This window comes from Gymnogyps californianus, chromosome 2 (assembly GCF_018139145.2).
Source record: "Gymnogyps californianus isolate 813 chromosome 2, ASM1813914v2, whole genome shotgun sequence".
Taxonomy (NCBI): Eukaryota; Metazoa; Chordata; class Aves; order Accipitriformes; family Cathartidae; genus Gymnogyps; species Gymnogyps californianus.
The window spans coordinates 21718043-21736192 of record NC_059472.1 but is presented as its reverse complement, the minus strand read 5'-3'; the positions used below and the strand labels follow the sequence as shown (position 1 = coordinate 21736192).

The 18150-nt window shown below is 37.3% G+C and overlaps 1 protein-coding gene across 39 annotated transcripts in view; it reads left to right on the top strand.

Moving 5' to 3' along the window:
- RIMS2 (regulating synaptic membrane exocytosis 2) overlaps positions 1-18150 on the top strand; it is a 487486-nt gene that overhangs the window by 433482 nt on the left and 35854 nt on the right. For 17 of the 39 annotated variants that reach the window (XM_050891104.1, XM_050891103.1, XM_050891109.1 and 14 more), the window contains one exon: positions 33-274. The exons of the other annotated variants lie outside the window; for them this stretch is intronic. In XM_050891104.1, coding sequence (XP_050747061.1) covers positions 33-274 — 242 coding nt within the window. The remainder of the gene's footprint in view (positions 1-32; positions 275-18150) is intronic. 39 annotated transcript variants of the gene reach the window in all.

Genomic DNA, 18150 nt, shown 5'->3' with positions numbered 1-18150 from the left:
TCTGCGCTGTTTATCCATCCACTGGCTGACAGTGTCTTTACATCCAAAATGCAAAGCAGACAGATGGGCGCCTCAGGAAAGAACATGACTAAGAGCACCAGCATCGGCGGGGACATGTACACACTGGAGAAGAATGACGGCAGCCAGTCGGACACGGCAGTGGGCACTGTTGGTGGTGGTGGCAAAAAGAGACGCTCCAGCATCGGTGCAAAGATGGTTGCCATCGTGGGTCTCTCACGGAAAAGCCGTAGCACGTCACAACTCAGCCAAACTGGTAGGAACTGGATTTTTTTCCCCTCTCAAATTAGCATTTAAATGTACACAATGTGTATGTATTACGGTTTAATCATTTGGATATCCTGTTCAAGTTGCCTAATCAACAATATTCTACGAAATGAAGAAAATGGTCAAGCATCTTTTTTCTCTGGACATTTACTAAACTATTTTTTTTCTTAGCAAAGATCCTTTTCAGGTTGGACTGAGGCTTTTATTTTCTGCTTGCTGGAGCCTGCTTAATGCACTAATTCCTTGCTTCTCAGGGCCAACATGAGCTGCTGTACTTCTGTTTGGGGGTAATCCTTACAGCGAGTTTGTGAAGGGTTGCTGAAATATTGCAAAATTCCTTTGCTTTTGTCACAAATAGTGTTTACGTATTTCAATATGGGGTTTTTTTTCACATATGAACATGCAACCTTATTTTGAAATGAAACAATTTTCCTGAACAAAATTATATGTTATATTTTATTACTTTAGTACAACTGTTTTATTGCTTTTTAATTAATTTCTTTTCAGCCTACAAGCGTATTCACCATCAGTATAAATTTTCCTCATTTCTGTTTATCTCAGTTAAAATGTGATACCGAAATATTCTACGTAGGAAAAATGGAGAGTTTTTCTGCTTTGATACCTAAAGCATTTAAAATCTCATGCATTTTTTTCTATTCCTCCTATTTCAGGGAAAATCCATATAATGCACTCTGAAAAGCTCTCATTGTCAATTAAGGAAGCTGTATAGGACAAGTGTATTTTACATGGAAAAAGATTACTTGTATTTAAATGACATAGATATAAAAAAGTGTTTAAGCAATTTATATAGTTATGCACATACATATATTTATATTTTCAGCATATATACATAAGATATATTGTATGTTCAGTGTTTAAGCAAAACTATTGTAACGTTTTCATATGGTTCAACATAAGTTCATAGTGTTCAGCTGTATGTGGTCCCATCTGAAGGTCTCCATTGTGCTAACCATCATTCAAACATTGATAAGAGATTTTTCAGTTCTCTGGGAAGTTTGCAGTTTGTATCGTGAAACCAAAGTGATAAGAGTTTTAATGTACAAGTAAATGGAGCAAAATGATGATTTGCAATGTTAGAAATTGTGGTAAGTTTTGTAAGTAAACTTTTGTAGGAAGGGGATTTAAAGTACCTGGAAAGAGTAGAAGTAAAAAAGAGGCGAAAGGAAGGGTAAGCAAGGGGGGTAACAGTGCAAAAGAAGGAGCACAGAAAGACAGCAGGGAGCTTGAGTGTGCATCTTACTGAATGCGATATAAGACAAGAGAGAATGAAGAAAAAGAGGGGAAAGAACATATATAGTGAAAGCTTTGAATATCATGTAGACACTGATGACTCCATCAGTAGACAAGCATTTGCAGCAGTCTCATGTTTTACCAACTCACTTGCGGGTTATGGAAATGGCAGTTTCATATACATTTCTATTTTCTCTGAGTTCAAATGAATGCAAGGCAAAAGATGAAGTCATCTTTATACAGATTTGGGAAGTGTCTGGTTGGGCAAGAAAAAAACTTAGCCACTTGCTCACCTAGAAATCTAAATTTTACTCATGTGATAGTATACAGGTATGTAACTGTATTGATGTATTTGGATATCAAGTCAAATACAATGCACTACATTACTAGTTCTGATCTAATCTGGTCTCTCTTACTGTAAGAGATATTAAATGAACGATGTCAGCTCTTTGTATGCTGTTCAAGTATGTCTCAGCACTAGAGAGAATCTGTGTTGAGTGGCCTGCCTAGATTTGATTTAATTACCAAGCTGTCTTAGTTATTTGGGACTTTTAATCTGAAGTTTTTCTCTCTGTTATATCCAGTCAGTTGCCCAACAACTGATTAGATGCTCAAGTCAGGGACAAATGTGAAATGTAACTCTTTCAAAAGTACTCAAGGTCTTTTGACCCATTGACTGTGAATGGGGTGTTCTGAAAAACTCTTGAATAAGGAGCTGTATTTCAGTGCTGTTAGAGGTGCAGCAGAAAGCAGGGGAGCCTGCACGGCTCTGGCTGGCAGCCCTTCTCCCTCGGCTGCTCCCTGGGAGACATCTGTGCTCAGCGCTGGCCTGCGCCTGGCCCCGATGAGAGCAGCCAGTGCCCCTCCTGCTGCTGCCTTCTGAAAATGCCCCTCGTAATCGGTTGGATAGGGGTTGTTTTGTGCGGCTGTTACCGCACACCAGCTCCTGCTGCCCTATTTGACAGCCCTCCTGAGGGGGCTTCTCTGGTGGCCACATGTGGCTGCACCTAACGGGACAGGCCCGTGCATCATTTAAATAGTTGGGTCAGGCGAGCACGCTGGTCACGCGGTAAGCAAGTCTGTGGCCACATGTCAGCCCCTGGATGAAGTATGCGTTCGGTGCTGTGTCTCCAGTGATACGAGGTGATGGCCTGTTGGGTGGGTGAGGGTGAGGTCACATCACGAAGAAGTGTATTGCATGTCTTAAGCATGCATCGGCACATCTTAAAGAAAATATTGGACACCAGTGTTATACATGAACGCCAGAGGTTTAAAACTTGCAGTTAATGTATTTAATGAACTTATAAATTTCCCTGGTTTATCTCATCAAGTTCCTGTTTTCAGATGGTAAGTGCCTGCACAAGGAATTGTGTATTGGTACAAGCTTTGATACAAGGGCTGGGATCAAAACACTAATGTACTGTAGACATCCTGTAAGGACAGGTTTCTGGAACTGAGAGGCAGGGGATGCTCAGGTGGCAAGGCACTGGTGCCGCATAGAAACTGGTTTAAGTATAAAGGGTTCTTAGGTAGTTTCTGAAGAAATGATGTCATTCAATTGATCAGCTAAGTATCTCCTTACATATCACGCTTGAAAAAGCATACTGATATCATGAGATAACAATACTGCTTCTAAAGAAAGTTGTGATCATATTTATAGCAACTAGGCTTTTATGAACTGTGTGCTCATATGGAAGTCAGTGAAGAAATGCCTATCAGTAGCTCTGAAACTTTTTTCAAGTGTTTTGTAAAGCATAATTGTATTTCAGTGGTTTTCTTCATTCATATTTTATAACTAAATCTATGCCAGAAGTATTTTTGAAATTAGGTCATCATAACTGCTTTCAGGACTGTGAATCAGGCTTACAATAAACGCCTTAAAAGGTCTGGTTTTACTGACTTTTCACATTAATTTTGTTATTTCTTGTTATTTGGCATAGTATTAAGAAATTGACACTCAAAATACATACAACTAAGTATTTTTTATTCTGTTCTGTAATTCTTTTAGCGTATTCAGGTAGGAACAGTTGTTTGGGTTTTTGCGGGTAAAGGGTATGTTGATTTGTTGTTAAAGGTGGGAGTAAAAGGAGTAATTGTAGTAGTAATAATAATAATAATTGTATTACCTAACAACAGTATTTTTATTTCATTCAACTATGGCTAGTGTATATTCTGTGTTGAAAGGCCTCCAGAGAGAGAACTGAATATATCTGAAATATGACAAAAACCTGAATAAGCAATGCTCTTTTCTCCTCAGACATATACAGTCTTAAATGCCTAGAAAATTGCTAATCCAGTAACTCTGCTGACCAAACCCATCAAGGGTAATTTATGACAGTAAAATAATAATTCAAGAAGTTGAAAAGTTCTGACCTCATTAACACAGGCACTAAGAACTGATCTTTTCAGATTATCATAGCAAGAGAATCCCAGTGTGTTCTCATATCCATTACATGAAAAGATCTTAAGTGGTGCTTTGTGGATCACTATTGTTATGGGAAAAGAAAAAGCAGAAAAAATGCCAGTGTTAAGACCATGGGAATACAGAATACATGAACAAAAATAGATGAGACTCATTCTCTGGTTTCCATTTGGGCTTAAAGGAGAGTTGTAATTTATTTTTTAAAAGCTCATACTCCTTTTAACAATGTGTATCACTGCTGTGACTTTTCTTTCCTATTATTTGATTTAATGAAAATTTTAAGGGTGAGAATATACAGGATCAGTGTTTTGTGAGCTGATTTGATTTATTTCAAAGCAATTTAAAAAAAAAAAAAAAGAGCCTGGAAATTCCTGCAATTTCTTTAACCTTGGAATCAAGCTAATGGTTGGATGACACAAAAGTAATTTTACTTAGGGTAACTTTTACTTAAGATAAGACTTTAGTAAAAGACAAGATACTATAGAGTGGCAAGGTAAATCAGAATTGATTTTCGTTCTGGCTCCTGTACCTTTTCAGTGCTACAAAAAATAGCTAAAGGAATACTCCCTACACTTGAGTCAAGCAGTCATTCCTAGAAGCTACCATTTGGTGGGTTAGAAAGAGTTTATGTTGTAACCTTCAGGTCCTGATTCCACAGACATTCTTCCTAGTGGAAAAGCTGGCTTTCTTTACAGAGGAAAATAAAATACAAAATGCAAATCCCAAGCAGCATCTTAACAGTGTTTGCTTAGCTATTCATATCTGGAATGCAATCCTTTTCCTGCTGGACAGCCCTGAGGGAACTGATGATCAGGCTTCCGTAAAGGTACAGACCTGTAACTCTCGGTTATATTTCATTAATGAGTGAAGTCTTTGCCCTCTTCTGATTACATGACCTTAGATCTCCCTTTCAACTTACATGCACTGTCTCTGGCAGGTGGATACCTGGGTGTCTTGACTTCCCTTATTTAGCTGACATTTCTCCTTTAGCTGGGAAAATATTTTGTCTTTTCTTTAGTTAGCAAAGACCTATTGTGTTTGTAGGCTGATTATATGCAAAAGCCTAAGCAGTTTATGTTTTTGAGACTTTTTTGAGAAACTGGACCACACCATAGACCATACATACTAAAACATTTCCTGTGTGTGCATTCAGTCACATGTATAGAGTCCAGTGCACTCTCAGAGACTGAGTCCCATGATGTCTTTGGGTATATGATCACAACAGATGGCATCTATTAAAACAGATGACAAAAAGCATGTAACACCATGACTTGAGAGTGACCAGTGCAGTAATGCCTGCAGAGAGGTGTTACCATGTGTTTGAATAGAAATAAACTGCCTTTGTGTGTCTCAGTAAAGCGTTACTCCAAGGTACAGTGCTCTGGAGGGCCCTGCACACGTGAACTTAGCAGATGATGCTGGAGGTCAGCTGACACTGCTTGAACTGCAGTTTCTCTGTGGCGACATGTTGCTCCATGTAAGCTAATTACTCTTTCTAATAGGTGAATCCTCCCAAGATAAAAGTTGTAGGAAAGCATTGGAAAACTATGCAAGGTCAACCAAGACATAGACAAGTATTAAAATCTATTAGAATCTCATTAGAACCAAAAAGCTTTTTTTTTTTTTTTTTTTTTTAATGACCAAGATAAAGGCTGTCCCTCCTTTAGCAGGAAGACAAACTTTGGCAAGATCCCATATGTGGCATGAAGTTATAGGGCTATAACAGTAGAGTTTTGGGACTGTGTCGTGGTATTCTGAGCTCTTTCAATATCCTTTATAATTTTGGTGGGGTTAAACTATGGCATTATATTCTTGAAGTTATATTTCTCTGTAGAAAAAAAAAACAAAACCAAAAATCAGTTGATTCAGTGCAAATAAAATGATGATTGCCCTTGAGAGAATTAAATAGCATTCAACAAAAAGAGGCACTTCCATTTTAACAAATTCTGGAGAGGTCCAAAGGGTAACCCCGGTGAAACAAGGTTAAAGTATTTTGAAATTTTGATATTTTATGGCTACATCTTTTCTTAGAAGAAATATAAGAGAAGTAGGTCTCTCAGAGTAAAAAACTTGAGTGGGATTTTATTTTCTCTGTGTGTGTGTGTGTGTGTGTGTTAAAAGTCAAATTTTGGATTCTATATGGTTTGTGGAGTGTTGAAACTATGGTCTAAAGTGCTGTATTCATAAGTAGAATAGTCTCAGTTATGTCTGTCATGAACCAACCATGTAGCCTGTAGAGCAATTTCCTCAATTACTGGAATAATTGAAGGGAATCTGTTGGGAACATCGGTCTTGGTCTTGTATGGAATTTCACATTTCTCATTTCAAAGTTCGGATTTGTATAAAAAACAGTCTTCTACCACACATGCAGTACGTATGTTTCCTATTAAAAAGAAGATGATTAATCACTTCCAACAGTGGCAACTAAAGGAGAAACTACATTGATTGCCTTTCATTGTCTAAAATGAGATAGAATATGGTAAGCAAACAACTTATTGAACTAGAAGTGTATTTGTTTTCTTAATATACTTTGCTATTTTCTATCCCTAGAATTAAGTTATGTGGTCAAAATGGCAACTGAAATTGTCATTGACTACTTTTAATCTGGCCATGTATTTTAATTTTTTTTAAATCACATATATAATTCAGGTGATTTGAAGCAAGCCATTTGTTTGGGGGTTTATTTCCTCTCCTATTCCAGAGACAGATTGCTAATGTTAATAAATTGCTTTAATGTGTAGTATTATACTTGTATCAGTATTCTTGATGTGTAATCTGATTTAGTTTCAAAATAAACCCATATTACATTGATAGAAATATAGGATTAGCAGTTGACAAGAGATTAAGGCCAATTTATCCTACTGATTAATTGAGAATTTTGACCTGAATCATTTACCAAAGAGAAAGTACCATTATAATAAATACATTACCAAGAGCATTAATCAGCTTTTACTAAATAAATTCTGGAGAGGATGCTAATAAATAAATAGACTCTAATTGCAAACTAAAACGGCTGACTACACGGGCTTTTAAATATATTTTACTAAGGTGACAGTTCTTTGTTTTTTAAATTGTTTGCTTCCACATGTAGGAAAAGACTAGGAAAGAAGATAAGGCAGTACAAAATTTATGCAACTCTCCTCAACGGATTTTCTGTAGAGGAGCTAGGCATATATTTGAGTCCTCGTATTTTCATAAAGCTTCTGTGAAAGATGGATGCAGTGAAAAGAAATATATAGCTGAGGTGTCCAAACTGAACTCCAGGCAGTGCTAGCTATGATCTTATAGAAGTCCTCTGGAAGACACTTCTCAGACACAAAGTGTGGGAGACACCTCATGCCATATATAAGCAGAAATTCCAGGCATATGAGAAGGAGGTCCTGTGATGAGACTAGGAAGTAAGAATAAAAGGCTTAATTTTGGGACAAAATGTGCAGATCATGTACACCAACTGAGCAATACTGCCCCACTCACAAATTACTCATTGCACTTCCTCTCTGTAACATGTAGTTACCAACTCAGTGAGATACACACCTCTGAGATTTCCAGCTGACTGTGGTAGAAGTAAAACTAAATCCCCTGGTTGTAAGCATTTATATGATTAAAAACATCTACTTATTTTTCCAAAATTTATTTTCTGTGTTGCCAACCCTTTCCTTAAAAAGCAACTTACTTATATTACCACTTGATCTCATTAATAAGGGAAAAAAAGGAGAAAGCTAAAGTGAGATCAGAACATTTAGCTTGACCTTCCACAAGATTTTTTTCTTTCCATAATTAGAGGTAAAAATAGAGAGAGAAATGTAGGGTGATCTTTCTTGGTAAGAATACTGCTAAGCTCTCTTTTCTTATTCAGAGCAGAAGAATTCTCATAAGATCCCTGCTAAAAAAAACCCATATACAGCTCATCAAAAAACTTTAAAAGTTTTATTTCTGTTTTCTCAGTAAACAAGATTTGTTGTTTGTGTTGTTACATAAGGAAAACACATCATAGTCCTTCGTGAATTAGTTCAATATGGAGAGCATTTCTTTTTTAGGCTATGTGAGAGCTATTCAACAGAATAATTTAGGCTTTCCTTAAGAAAGTTTCAGGCTGAAAACTCCTTTTGGGATTTTATAATCCCTTAGTTAACATGTGATATAATATATGTGAATTTCTGGTTGGATATTCTGTGAAAGAGGGCTCTGACTTCATCCTACTGAAACCTGAGAGTGAAAAAAATAACTTTATAAGGCAATGTCATACTTTTACTCTGCCAATTATTCAGTTTTTAGTTTGCCTGAAATGTCTAGGATACTTACCTGTAGTTACAGTTCTGTGTATCTATGTAGTTTATGCTTTAGGGAAGAAAATTCAGTTTTATTTTTTTCCAGTTTAAATAATTTTTCTAGTATTGTCAATTTTTTACATAGCCACCTTAATGCTACTGTTTGTATTGTTCCAGAAGGATAATACTCATCTACACATTGCTCTATGAACCACCTTCACTATGTAACAACGTGCTGTGAAGGGAGATTTACTTCAGATCTCTAAAGGCCAGCAGGAAGAGGGCTGTTGTACTTCACTCTTGGACAGTTATCAGAAGCATAGCTTTAGCACCAAAAATAAATAAATATGACATTTATATTTACAGATTCATTAGGGCTGCATCTTTTTTTTAATTTAACATTTCATAATAATACAGGATTTCCTTCCTTGTACTTAAATGGAATGCAATATTAAAGGTCCTTTAGCAAGTCATATCTCAATATTGAATTTATGTCTTTAACACTACCCATGCCATCAGCAATACTATTAATATCCTTTTGATAAATCATTTTTTTTTTTTCCTAAGGATAGAAGGTAATTTATAAAATAATTACCTGAAAGTAAAAAATCATTAAAATAGCCCAAAAAGTAAAGGTGGTGTTAGAGGCATGCTTTGCAGACTAATTCAGAACAGCTCTCTGGCCTCAACTGGTATGCAACCTATGTGGATGTTGCAGTATTAAAAAAGTTCAGTTTTACTGCACTCTCATATTGCCCATTTCAGCTGGCTGCTGTATGCCTGTGTTATAAATAAGAGTAATCTGTGCTCTCCATAGGATAAAATGGGGAGGTAAACCTTACAGTACTTCTGCTTTTAAACACCGCGCAAGATATACACCTCATAGGAAATCATGCAGATACTGAGAATACAGTTATGTGGGCTCTTCATACTTCTGGACTCTTTGTGCTGATGTCCCTCATAATGAACTGGGTTATGCCTCCTAGGCATCTCCAGACCATTTAGACTGGCTTTGTCTTCCATGGAGGAAGTGTGATGATGCTATCACTCAAAACTTATATGTGCCACTAACGGAAAACTCTTACAGGAGAAATGATATTAACAACAGAGTAATTTAAAATTAGCTAAGTGTACCAGTGATAATGCACAGAAAATACACAAGCAACCATTGGATCAGGAAGCTGAACCCTCTGCTCACAAACAAATTACCCTAACCATTAGCCTACAGTCACGGCTCTCTTATCAATGCTTTATTTGGCCTATTGAGTCTTCCTTTTTTCTTTTTTTGGGTGCTAGCAAAAACTTCAGTTTGCAAAATAGTGCATGTCAGGTATGTGTCAGATGGTGTGTGCCAGGTACTCTCCAAGAAATTGGGAAATGTTTTAGTCTTCTCCAGCAGGATAAGGGGCTCTGAACCCAGATCTCCCTCCATCATACATCCTCTTGGCTGCAATATAAGAGAGATTCGGTTTCTGCTTCTCTAGAGATGTAATAAAAGAAAGCAGTGGCCAAAACTACATTTCTTGAGCAGAGTCCTGCAGCTGCATTCTGTAAAGCTTACCAGATTTGTCCCTGAGGCAGAATGTGCAGGACCTGTGTTTTCTGAATGCTGATGTGTAGGATAGGTTCCTGCCATCTCCATGTTGGCAAGAGTAAGTAGCTTCTCAACATGCACAGAATCAAAATTAGAGGGAAAATCAGGATTAAAAAAGCTGATTTTGGGGAACTTAGGCACCACTGGGGCTATGAGCAGGATTTTTCAGGTTTATTTCTTTGGAATGAGGTGCCAAATTTCTGTGCATTTTAGGCACTTGTATCCATTTTTAAACCATTTTTTATTAATATCTAACCTTTGCAGTCTGTATAGAGAAGTGAGACAAACACAGGGGAGGATAAGAGAACAGAAAAGAGAAGCTATCTGAGACCAGCAGAAGTCAATGGAGAGCCAGAATATAAACCTTAAACTTGTCAAGTCCCTATTCCATGCTTTAGTAACACAACAAAAAAGAATTTGTGAAATTATTTGATGAAGTGAAACACATCCTTATACTTAGCAATTACCAACTGCTTTGGCAATGAATAGTGAGGATTTTAGAGACATTACAAGTGCATCGAAATTCAGTGGAAACTTGAGAATCTAGTTCAAGGAATGCACTGGTGAACTGTATATTTTTGCTACAGTTTTTTATATTTTAGTAGTTTACAACTGAGGAACTCCTCCAAGATTTTTCTTAAATGTCAATACAGGTTTTGTTATTACATTTTGATTACTGCTGGAACAAAGTGATAGGATTTTCTCTAATACTGTTAGGCATATGTGAGTTCAGTTAAACCCTCTCTTCCTGCTCAGGGAATATATTAAGAAGCAAAAAATTGTCATTGAGAACATGTCACAGAAGGAAGAAAACATGCAAGTTGTTCTCAAACCATTCCTAATGGAGCATGTTTAGGAAAAGGTAAATGATTCCTTAACAAAGGCAAAAAAAAATTTTTTCCTCATCATCTAAATAATTTGTGTATGGTTCTTCGTGTATTTGCGTAAGATGAACCGATCCTTTGGGAGATACTTTCTTAGCAGTCCTACTTTTTATTGTAAAGTAAGCAAAACATACTCTCCTTAACATTGGGATGGGAGATTTTTTATACCTATTTTTAGTTTTTCCTATGCTTGCAAGTACTTGTGTGAATGACATCATTGAATTTTTTTACTGTCATGATCTTTTCATTACAATACGAAATGTTAAACTATATATGTTATCCTACATGAACTAAAACTCTGCTCCAAAAGTTACATTCAGATTTTATCCAGTTTTGTAACTATAGTACTCTAATATTTAGGTTTTGCCATTGTCTAGGTAGAATTTGGTGCTAGCAAAAATTATTTTTAGCTCAGTCTATGAAATCACATTGAGACTTAATTGAAAATATTCACAGTAATAAGTACTCTTCTTGTTACTATTTGCTGCAGTAAGACCTGTCAAGAACAAATTTGTACTGTGAAGGAAAAATTACTTCCCTGTGATTAACTAAATTCATTAATAGTTACCAACATTACTGAGTTTTTTTGTAAGGTGGCTATCTTAAGTATTTTTGAAAATGTAAAATTAATGCAATATTTTGTGTGAAATCTGCAGTGTTAAGGCAGTGCCATATTTAACTAATATATTAAGTGGAAAAGATAACATAGTAACACCTTACAAAATAAAACTGATTTTTATAGAAACTCTATATCGTAGATGTTCTAAAATCTGTAAATTGTTCTAGTAAGGCCATATTCTACTTTTGGTTTAATACAGCATAAAAATATGCTATGATATATTAACATCAGAAAAATTCTTTACAGATCTGTTTTAATTTAATAAGTGAATTAATGTACTCATTGATTTCTGCATTTTATCAATAACAAGTACCTCTTTTTGCAATAAGCATTCATACAAAACATGACTTGATTAAATGTCAACATTTTATAATTTTGACATCACTTTTTAATATTTAATATTTTCAGTCATTTCAAGAGTATGCAAGATTGGGTAGTATTTTTGAAACCTAAAGGTCACAGATTGGAATCACTATCTTGTGAAAATTCATGCAACCTGACAGGGTCTTCAAAACTAAAATAGGACCACTATTGAATTTGAAGGTCTAGTTAGAAGCATTGCCTGTGTTTCACCAAAATGTGCTTTTTCTTGAATAGGGCAAAGAACCTCCTCTCCCTGCTACCACCTATATTTCCTTGTTATGTCACTCTTTCTCAGTTAGGTATTTCCTCTTTGTTTCACGAGTAGTACCGAGCTCCCTGCTGTTCTTGGGCATATCTGCAGAGCAGGCATTTCAGTTGGTTCCTTGGTGGAGTTTGTAGGCAACTGAAAAGTTGTTTCAGTTTGTGATCTCTGTATACCATGAGTTGCATTTCTTGACTGAAAATTGAGCTGCCATCCAGAGGATGCAAATAAAATTGTTTGATATGAATATGTGTAACTTGGAGGAAGAAAAAGGTTTAGGCAGACTTTTTACTATTTGCCTGTTGTAAAGACACTCTGATTTTATTTTTGAGGTTGAATATTATTTATGAATGTTGGAAATCAGCTGAGTACATGTGTTTGCTATTAAGCATATGAGTAGTTCCACGGAAGTAAGTGGTACATTTGAGGGATACTGACCCTTACAAAGGGAGGGAAGATGAATCCACTTTTCACACAAAAGCAATCCTGTTTTCTGCTTCAGCTCTCTTTCTTTGCTAGGACCATGAAAGGATGAGAACTAGAGAAACCCTTCAGCTGTCTCGCTGCTGCTGTTACTGTACTTTGTGGTTTAACTTCACCATCTTATCAATAGCCAAAGTCATGACTTCATCAGTAAAGGGACAGAAATGCCAGGAAGCATAGAAAATCACTTGCAGTTAAATAGGTGAAATACATGAAAGTCTGGAGAGAACTGTTCGCTGTGCTGTTCCATCAGCTACTTGGTGGCTGAAGACCATACTGCCGTAGGAGTTACCTTTAAAAGCACCACTTCTCAGCTAGCGTGCAAGCTAAGAGACTCCTCATATTCTGTCTCATAAGAGACTTCTCATATACTGACAGAAGCCAGGTGCCAGCAAGAGATACCTGTTAGAGGTCAGGCTGCATGAAAATGAACAGATCAGTCAGTTCAGCAGCTTCCTTACGGAGAGGTCTGTAAGTGCTCAGTGCAGAGTAGAAGTCATTAACTTGCATGCCTTTTGCTATTCCGTTTAAGCAAGTGCTTTCATGCAGTGTGTTGGCAGATTTATAGGAATTGTTGAACAGAACCCCACGGGAAAAGGATTCTTTGCAATTTTGAAATGAATTTTCTCAGATGGTCCAAGCTGGATCGTGGCTTTTGCCACCATGCTTGTCTCTTCTCAGTGGGGAGATGAATCTAAACATGTGCTAGTTTTGTCCGTGTTGGATATTCTCAGTTTTCCTGGATTGAGGAAGAAACTTTCTGTCATTTGATTTTACCTTGGTGCCATCCTATGCTCATCTGGCATTTGAAGATACGCAGTATATATGGAAAAGAATCTGAAGGTCTCCTTCTGGAGACACCTCTAAAGCTCTCTATCTTATGATCACTTAAGGTTACATCTGTACAGATAAATAAAAAGACCAGGGTCTGTCTGTGGTTCTGAGAGCAAGATCTGGCTGATGTCCATATGGCTAACCTATCTTAAGCTTTCCTCAGAACAGGATCGCCTCATCCCTAAGATCTGTTGGAATCCTCCCATGCCCATGCTGCTTTTTGGGAAAGCTCTGCTGGCTTGGGTCAAAATACTGGCAGGGAGTGGGCTAAGAAATCATGAGGATGGTTGTAAGGCAGTGTCTGGCCCCTGTAGACTTTGGTACTATAAATATAGCCTGAGAAAATTAGTTTCATGCAGTCATCCCTCCACGATGGAGGATTTATTTGCCTGTGTGCACCCTCCATAACACCTTGTAGTTTTATTATGCCTTGGCTAATTTCATCTACATTTGAATGAGTAGACCACAAAGATAATTAAATTCAGGAGGATAAGGTGGATGGCAGAGCCATGTGCTCATAATACTTACCTGCATGTAAATCCTACTGCAGCCTCTATCTCCACATTAGTTACTCTGAGTTTTACAGCTTTGTGTTTCACAATTCTTTTTTTTTTACATATATATAGAAGTATGGACAGGATGGAAGTGGCTGAAATCACAGTCAGTGATCACACAGGTAAAACTCATTAAAATCCTTGAACTTATTTTCCATTTAATTTTTTGGCATATCACCAAGAATTCTGTTCTCATCTGAAAAGACTTTGTAGGTAGCTAATTAGTCATTTTTAGCTAATTTACATTTTTTCCCTTTAGCAGAATTAACTCCGTTTTCCAGTTCCACCTTCAGCCCATCAATTCCTGCTTTTTCTCCACCTCTCATCCTGAGTTATGGCATGTCTGTCCAGTGTCTAAATACCAGAGAAGTGAACACATTTTGTTGCTTTTTTGTTTTCAGCGCAGAAAAAGTTTGGATCTCACTGAAAGTAAGTAGCCTTGACATGAAAGCAGACATGAAAACAGTGACCTCCTAGGAATTTTCTAGATTCTAGAAAAAAGACTTGATAATTAGAAATATTAAGAAGAAACTGTTCTATCAGTTCTTATGAAAACAGAGGCCCGTAAGACATTGGTCTTAAATCAGTATGAAAGGAAGGTACTAATATCATAGCATAATATTGATACCAAAGGAAGGTAGCAAGGTATATCTGACTAGTAAAAACGTACAGATCCAGGATGAAGGGCTCAGTGTCTGCGGCTGGTAGCAGACAGCCTGTTGAGAAGATTTTCATCAAAGATGAACCACAGCCTGAAAGCAGAAGTGATCGGTGAGGATGAACTACAGCAGGAGGCAGCAAGGCAGACTTTAATGTGAGAGAAAGAGTCAAGAGGTGAGGGAAGTGGAGTACGGAGAAATTCAACAATTATATCCGTGAAAGAAGGAGAAGTAGGCACACACAGGAGAGGACTAAATGACAGCATGGCTCTGGCTGCAGGTTAGAGAGTGGGAATCAAGAACAAGGGAGTGAGTTAGAGGAAGAATAGCAGCTGGGGAAGAATATAGCAAGAGAGAAAAGCTTTTGTGAAGGAGAACTGTGTAGGACTGCTTGGAGCGACTAGGACAATCCTGAGAAAGCAGAGTACATGAGCAACTCAGACAGAAATTCCTTTTTTTCTTAGGTGTCATGCTTTCTTCTCCCCTGTTCCTCGTAATCCTTAATTAATTTTCTGCTACTGTTTGGGCTCAGTAATTATTTATTGTTAGTGTATCACCTGTTGGGTTTTAATATTGAACAGTTATGAAAGTGTTGTAGTTTCTAATAAGCAAAAATAGTAATTTAAAATCACCGCTTTGTTGGGGACAGGAAATCAGATTATAGTTTCACAGGCCCATCCTCAACGCAATAAACAAAAATAACCCATCTGGGTTAAATTTTCTATTTATTTTGAATTAAAAGTTTGTCTGGATTTTTGTGTTACCTTAAGATGCCTTTTAAGGTGCCTTTTTGAAGTATCTCTTTTAATTTGGTAATGAAAAGTAGAGGGAAAATGTCCGATTCTTTGAAAACAATTTAGATTCAACAGTCTCAAAGAAAGCAAGCCTGATTTAAATATGTCTTTGAGATGTACACACTTCTGTCAAAGATATATGTATATAATATACACATATATATACACACATAGCTATATTTTCTATATACATATTTTTTAATTTCTTCCTAACTTCAGTTGTTCTACAGATATTAGAGGTATTGGAGCCCACACCTCTCCTCTCAACAGTAATCTCACCTCTCTTACTCACCATACTGCAGTTCTTGATCAAACCTCCTAAATCCCTGGAGCTCTCTTATCTCTCTCCCACATCCCTTCCTAGTGGGAGACAAGCTGTGCAAATGGTGACTGGCACAGTCCAACCTGAGGTCAGGCTCCTTCACGGGAGCACTGATTTGCAGCTCTTGGCAGCCATTTGTTTTCATTAAACCTGTAGGAAACTAATACCTTTAAGATCTCTATCTACTGTGGAACTTGAATGTAAATGTTCCATAGGTTCAACAGTCAGTAAGGAGAAAATGTCCACATGGGCAGACAGCACAACTGTATAAGAACCTTTTCCTTAGGAGATGTCTAGAAATGGCACACTTAGCTTTCATAGCCGGCAGCTGCAGCTACCCTGTCAGGTTGCAGCGCTGGGCATTGCTGGGCTCTCGGTGCATCCGGACAGGAAAATTAATATTGATGGTATATTTCAGTCCTGAAATGGAGCTTTTCTCATCTTCACTTCTCAGCCTGGGCTGAGCACAGAATTGCCAGCTGGATGTGTGAATGGGGTTGGATGCTTGGTCGTGAAATTTGTTATGTCTTTCTGAGGGATTACGTCGTGAATCAGGCTGTCCGTCAAATTTAAAGCCAAACCTATGTAAGTGAAGCTAGTAAATTAATTTCTTCCTAACAATTAATAGTATATTGTAGACATGCTGAGTTATTTTTAAAAATGTAATTCATGCAACATACAGCAACTAATAGCATCATGCCAGTAGGATTTTTGGTCCTTTCCTGAATGGTCTGCCTGAGAGTGAACACCCTTGCTCTGGCATTGGCAATGGCTAGCTGGATTAATAGAGTTCTCTGTTTCTAATTTCTGTAATTCTCCCGGTGAAAACTGATATTTTCTATATATGTGATAGGTATTATTCTGATTTAACTGCTTCATTCCTGTCTTCCAAACTGAGACATGGTGAGAAAGTCACCAGGCAATAGTGCCTACACTGACACTTTCTCTGGCAGCCAAGCACCAGCTTGATTTCTGTGACTTTTCCATGCAAGTTCTTCTGCACTGTGTTAGTTCTTCAGTTCATTTTGTAATAAATTTGCAGTCACGAGGGTATGGGACTGTTTTCTTCTGATCTGTCAAGAGACAGCTTCAGAGACAATCTACAGATCCTTCTCCAGATGCAGATCATGTGCAAAATTTAATATATTTCAGGCACGAGTGAAGAAGGCCATAGAAGTGCTCCAAGAGAGAAGGGAGCATGCAGATGTGGAAATTATTTCTTAGTGATGACTATTACTCCCACCCACTCCTTACTGGATTGAAAACGCACTAAAGCTTTGTTATGCAAAAGCCTAAGCCCTAAGCAGGAAGAAGATCAATTGAAAGAATGAAATGAAATGAAATGAAATGAAATGAAATGAAATGAAAGGTTTCACCATTGATTATTCCTGGAGCTGTTTTTTCGTGTTACTTTCTTCAGCAGTTTACGATTGATCCTTGCTTAGCTTAATAAGCGCGGAGTACTTATTTGTACTAGACAGGAGTATGACACAGGAATGATGAGACTTGATATTGCTGCTCTCTGGGCAAAAAGAGATTAGTCTTGGCCTGCCTGTAGAAAAAATTGTAAACAATGTGGTTTTTAAGGCAAACACTCTTCTATAGTAACACCCTTCCCCAACAGTAGGCAAGTCCTATTCTTATGCTATCCAGTTCTGTGCTGTATACGCACTTCTCTCCTGCAGCCCAGGATATCTTGGTTTCTCCTGTATCTCAGCATGCCCTCATGTACTCAGTAGTTAAAATAATCTTCCTTACCTACTGCTCTGACAGACTTTCTCTCTCCCTTTTTATCCCCATAAATTTAACCTCAGTGTCCTGCACTTCAACATCCTTCAGGATTCTTCCTCTTACCTTTACTCAGTTTTGTTTCTCATCAAGTTACTTCTGTTCCTTTCACTCTGACAGCAAAGCTAGATGTATGGATAGCATTTAGACTGAATAAAAATTAGCAAATTATGTTTGTTCACAACTGTGGGTAGACCATGGCAAGGAGTGTATTATCAATACCTATTTAGACATCATTTATGAGTAAATTCCTTTGCTTCATTACAAAATACAGTCTTACACACTTATAAACTAGGTAAATGGTCTCTCTTTTACAATTTTATGCCCTCAGGCTTGGGTTACATGGTTGTTCAGTGGCTAGGAAACAAAACGGGGCATGCGAACAAAAGGTTTCCTCCCCATGAAAGAAGGGAGGGGAAATGAAGAATGTTTATTATGGGACAAGAAAACGATTATTCTCTCTCACTCACTCTGTTTACTTATACATATACAGCACTATACTTCATGGAAAAAAATATTTAGATTATTATAATTCAACAACAGAGGTAAGATGATCATTCAGAAAAGAAATTTTTGGGGCGATACTGTTCAGTGATAGAGAAATGAACGTAAGCTATCAGGCAGGGTAGAGCTCAGTGGAAGTAACTTTTATTAGATTAGTCCTGTGCATGGTTGATGTCTAAAGTGTACCGAATGCCTAAAATGATTCTGTCCAACCTGCACCTCTGTTATGTCATCGGCTCACTGACTGCTTTGACAGAAATGTGG